This window comes from Engraulis encrasicolus, chromosome 1 (genome assembly GCF_034702125.1).
Source record: "Engraulis encrasicolus isolate BLACKSEA-1 chromosome 1, IST_EnEncr_1.0, whole genome shotgun sequence".
Lineage (NCBI taxonomy): Eukaryota > Metazoa > Chordata > Actinopteri > Clupeiformes > Engraulidae > Engraulis > Engraulis encrasicolus.
In genome coordinates, this window is record NC_085857.1 from 55,221,214 (window position 1) to 55,227,115 (window position 5,902).

Below are 5,902 nucleotides of genomic sequence, written 5' to 3' on the forward strand. Positions count from 1 at the left end.
ATCTCGCTGTATTTATATAGTGACAATAAAAGCACTCTACGCTACTCTACTCTACTCTACTATTCGAATGTCCAAAGCACCAAAACGTGGCATGGAAATCTACAGGGTATATTGAAGAGTGAATTGTGGGTCACCAGGTCAACAAACAAGAACAGCTGACAGCAAAGCATCAAGGACGTCTGGGCTTCCATAACTCCCATGCACTGCTTCTGCCATTGACCTCAATGTTAAACGCATCATGGCAGTAATTAAGACAGTCCTAACCAAGTATTGAACATTGATATGTTATGTAGAAAGTACCAAATTACAACTGCTTTGATGGGACCCTAAATTCTTTTTTTCTGAAAACGATGAATATTCTAATAATGTGAATTCCCCAATTCATGTTTTTTTTTAGCTGGAAAGCCAAAATATGTAAAAATTTAATTTGGGAATTTGGGAATGAATGAATCTATAATCAATGCATGACAGTTTAACATTATTGATGAAATTATGGAAATAAATCAACAATTTCTGTGCAGTCCAATCACTAACTGAATATCAACATATGTGCAAGAAGCCTGCCATTACCAAAGCCACGCCCCCCACACAGACCGACAAATTAGAAAAACACTCGGCTATATTTCTGATATCCATTAAATGTTGTTATTGAGGTATTGCATGCAGTAATCGAGGATCGACATTTTTTTGTGATATCGTGCAGTCCAATTGGGAAGCTTGAGATTATAGCACGAGGACAATGGGCAACAATCTATAGGGAAGTTACAAAGCCACAAATGTTCACGTTAGATGATTTTCTGAATGGCTAGTGAGTATTTGCTTACCTGTAATTGTGGTTTTCCAGAAAGTTTATGTCGAGCACTAATTATGACTCTGCCTTGTCAAAGTCTAAGCACACACACACACACACACACACACACACACACACACACACACACACACACACAGTTACGTTTCTTGTTCATGCATGGTGTATACTTTCCCTTCTAAACTCTCTCTCTCTCCCTCTCTCTCTCCAGTTCCGCTCCTTGTCCATGGTGTCTGAGTGCCTCTTCTCCCTGATAAACGGTGACGACATGTTTGTGACGTTTGCGGGGATGCAGGAGAGCAGTGCTCTTGTCTGGGTCTTCAGCCAGGTCTACCTCTACACCTTCATATCGCTCTTCATCTACATGGTGCTGTCGCTCTTCATAGCACTCATCACCGGGGCCTACGAAACCATCAAGGTAGCACACACACACACACACACACACACACACACACACACACACACACACACACACACACACTCACACTCACACTCTCTCACACTCACTCTCTCTCACACACACACACACACATACACACACACACACACACACATACACACACACACACACACACACACACACACATACACACACACACACACACACATACACACACACACACACACACACACACACACACACACACACTCATATACATGGTGCTGTCCCTCTTCATGAAACCATTAAGGTAACACACACACACACACACACACACACACACACACACACACAGACATGCACGCATGCACATGTCTTGCTTTAATTAATGAATTTTAATTTGTTTTGTGTCTTGTCTCTCTGCCTCCGCGTCTGTGTGTTTGTGCTGTGCGTGTATGTTTTGTGTGTGTGTGTGTGTGTGTGTGTGTGTGTGTGTGTGTGTGTGTGTGTGTGTGTGTGTGTGTGTGTGTGTGTGTGTGTGTGTGCGTGCGTGCGCGCGTGTGTGTTTGTGAGCAGCATCAGACCCAGGAGCCGATGCACATAACAGACCTGCACGCCTTCATAGCGGAGTGCACTGACACGCCCTCATCAGGGAAGTTCAGGGGACTGGAGACGTCACCATGCTCATTCTTCTGCTGCTGTGACAGGTACACACACACACACACACACACACATACACACACACCAGGGTTGGGAAGATTCACTGATTCACATCAGGAAATCGATATGACCTGTTACAATGCAGTTAGCCTGGCTCTCACAGAGACCCTTAGTGCATTTCCGCTCAACTTTGTGAGAACCAGGGTACTTTTGCACCACCATAATTTCACAAAAATGGAATGTCATTTCAGTAATCTTAATAATTAAACTTACTTTTTTGTGTTAAGCTTCACAGATGTTGTATTAAACTGACTTCATCCACACTTTGGACATAACTTGTGTGTTAATTGTTATTGTTATTCAAAATCTTACTTGTCAAAAGGGGTGTACTCATTATTGCTGAGCACTGTATGTCCCAAATTGGCGAAATCCTAAAATGTTTCCATTTCTTTCTCTCTCCTCCAGGACCACTACGTATGAGGATGTGCTGCTGGTCAACTAGCACTTTACTGCCCCCTGTTGGTACACAAAGAACACTGCACGTAGAGGCCTTCTCTCTCTCTCTCTCTCTCTCTCTCTCTCTCTCTCTCTCTCTCTCTCTCTCTCTCTATATATATATATATATATATATATATATATATATATCTATATCTATCTATCTATCTATCTATCTATCTATCTATCTATCCATCTCCGTCTTCAAGGTGGTGTATGTGGCCTACAGAAATTGGTCCAGAGGAACAGTGTGAGAGTGTGTGTGAGAGAGAGAAAGAGAGACCCCTAGTACCTCCAGTGCCTCCTCAAACAAGGTCAGAAAAAAGTCTGGCTACCTCTCCTATGTGTGTGTGTGTGAGTGCGTGCGTCGTGCGTGTGTGCATGTATGTCCAAGTGTGTGTGTGTGTGTGCGTGTGCGTGCGTGCGTGCGTGTACACGGTTTTAGAGAGAGAGAATATAGTGCTACTCTGCCTCATGTTTGCCAATGTTTTCCTTTTTTATATAATGTTTATTGTGAACAAGTCATGCACTTAACAGACCCTGTATGTGATCATGACCTTGTATGTGAGCGTGTGTGAGCACACGCATGTTTGTTTGTGTGTTTGTCTGAAACTATATGTCAATCATGGGTGTGTGTGTGTGTGTGTGTGTGTGTGTGTGTGTGTGTGTGTGTGTGTGTGTGTGTGTGTGTGTGTGTGTGTGTGTGTGTGTGTGCGTGTGTGTGTGTGTGTGTGTGTGTGTGTCCGCGTGCTTGCGTGCGTGCGTGCGTTATTGTGACCTCACATGGTTAAAAAAAACCTCTCTTCGTGTCTTGTTAGCGACTTGATACTAATGATTTTTGTATGGATTTCTATCAGGAGTTTTATGTGCATTTGTATGATGTCTTGATATCTGTATGCTGTAGGAACTATTTTATGATGTCATGAAAAAAAAACACTTCCTGAAATGAAACGGTACTGGCCTTGACGACTCTTTTTTTCGTGTGTTTGTGTGTGTGCGTGTGTGAGCGTGTGTGTGTGTTTGTGTGTGCATGTGTGATTGCTGTGTGCATGTGAGTTTTGTATGCGCGTGTGGGGAAAAAATCTTCTTAGTGTAATAGAATATTGTTAGAGAATGTATTGGAATAGTGAATGAATCCTAAATGTCTCTCGTCAATAAGAAAACCTTTGTAGCAGGTAGGCACAGGCAGGCGCACACAGACAGGGAGGAAGGCACACCTGCAGGCAGGCAGACAGACAGGAAGGAAGGCAGGCAGGCAGGCAGGCACGCACACATGAAGGCAGGCAGGTACACCTCTACGTTCCATAAGATGTAGAACAGAGAGACTGCGTTAGAGTTTTTTCCCTCAAGCCATCCGCTTTTTTAATTAAGACAACTATTTTTAATTATTTTTTTATTTTATTTTATTTTTATTATTTTTATTATTTTTATTTTTTACCATCCAACACAGCACAGAGCAGTTGCAATCCCCATTTCACTGCCAATTGTGCTTGCACAAGGAAGCATGTGACAAATAAAAATCTTGAATCTTGAATCTCCAAGCACACACACACACACACACACTGGCTGGCAGACACAGGCACACAGACAGGCTGACACACCTTTATGTACACAGGCAGGCATGGGGGCAGCCGTGGCTCAGTGGTTAGAGCACTGGGTTGGCAACCCGGTTCAATGCCCGACCGGACCACGGATGAAGTGCCCTTGAGCAAGGCACCTAACCCCCACACTGCTCCCCGGGCTCCGCTCAGCAGGCAGCCCACTGCTACGGACTAGTGTGTGTACTTCAATGTGATTCACTAGTCCAAATGGGATAAAGTGCAGAGAAAGAATTTCCCCAAAATTGGCTCCAATTGACTTCGTTATACGCAGACACCAATGTGCTGGTGGATCTGGCTCTGTTGACTGTCTCCCCCCAGTGGTTTAAGTATGTCACTACAACCAGTGTAGCCCATATGTTGTATGTGCATGAAAGTTTTGTTTGTGTGCAGTGTTTCCCATACATTGAGGAAGCTATGGCGCACCGCCATAGTTTAAATTTGGCCGCCATAAAAAAAAAAAACATCCTATAGAGAAAACCATGAGTGCTTGACAGACAGAGGGATCGAAAGCCTAGTCAAGTTGTTGTAGTTAACTTGGATTTGGGAGCAATAAAATATCTTCAGAGAAGGGACAGTTGGGATGAGTTTACTGACACTCCCCAGGCTTTGTTTTACAGTTGCATGATAACGAGTTAGGCGACAGGCCTTCATTGACACAGCAGAGGAGACATTGGGCTGCACATAGAAATGAATGTGTAATATGTTGTTCAGCCCTTTTACTGGGAGAAATTTTGAAAAACTGGCCCTGTGACCAGCACCCCTCATGTAGAATGCGTACGCCTATGTGTGTGGGACAAAATGCATAGCCTACTCTCTTAGACCCTTTTTGTCTGTACGTTAACAATTTCACAGCGCTCCTAAATTCTTGTCTGTGCTTCTATTCAATGTACAACTAAACATGTCATGGGTAAAATGTTATGTAATTTTCTAAAACATAAATGGCTGAAATGTAGGCCTATAATTTGTCCATGCGCCAATGTCATACTTTACTCATTGTTTTGCCTTTATGCCACGTGAATTTCCACACGCCGTGCACAAACAGCACGGAGGTGAACTAGTCTTTGCATTAAATTCATTGGTGTTGCAATAAATGGGGAACAACCTCAAAGGGATTTCCTGGCTGGAACTCCACTTTTTGTTACACGTCAAGAGCACTTCAGTCCAAGCCGAGGCTACAGAGCAGCCTCCACAGATTATATTAGTAGTCATATTAGGCCTTGGCCCTTTCCTATAACACCACAGCAGGAATGGCTCCAACTTATCTGTTCCGTTCCTGGAAGACAACTATGTACGCTCTTCCAGCAAAAGCAGTCTGGCACCAATGTCAAGACTGCTCTCCGTGATGGTTCCTTAGTGATGGAACAATGTCCCAGCAAAACTAGGCACATCTCTTTCAGCCTTTAAGAAGCAATTAAGGACTTCACTTTCATCACTATCCACTACACCAGTGTTTCTCAACCAGGGGTACGTGCACCACTAGGAGTGCGCGAGCACACTATAGGAGGTACTTGAAAAAATGTAATTTTAACAAATGCATGGAGCATAGTCTCACTGGAATAGAAACAGTGATGTAAAACAAGAGTTAGGGGAACTCATGGCACAACAAAAAGGCTTAGGGGGTACACGAGACAAAAAAGGTTGGGAAACACTGCACTACACTAATGCTTGAGCTGCCCTAGTACCAGGCTAGACTCTTGACATTACAGTATGTGTAGGTGTGTACTCTACTGAACTTAAAAACAACTAAGCCTACTTTGCATCTGCACGTGTTGTTCTGTATGCTTCCTGTGAACTTCGTATCTGCTAGTGATGTTGGCTATGGCTTTGGTAAAAAAGCGTCTGCCAAATGCAATGTAATGTAATGTAATGATTACACAGACAGGAGTTTGTACCATGTGATCTGCCTTTATTGTATAAACCTTTTAAAAGTACAAAATCTGAAACTTTCCAAAATAACAG

General features: G+C 43.2%; 1 protein-coding gene across 1 annotated transcript in view; it reads left to right on the forward strand.

Moving 5' to 3' along the window:
• LOC134443043 (mucolipin-1-like) overlaps positions 1-2,450 on the forward strand; it is a 23,958-nt gene extending 21,508 nt beyond the window's left edge. The window contains exons 12-14 of the mRNA XM_063193018.1: positions 1,020-1,226; positions 1,764-1,894; positions 2,313-2,450. Of these exons, the coding sequence (XP_063049088.1) occupies positions 1,020-1,226; positions 1,764-1,894; positions 2,313-2,349 (375 nt within the window). The 3' untranslated portion in view covers positions 2,350-2,450. The remainder of the gene's footprint in view (positions 1-1,019; positions 1,227-1,763; positions 1,895-2,312) is intronic.
• The last annotated feature ends 3,452 nt before the right edge of the window (positions 2,451-5,902 follow it).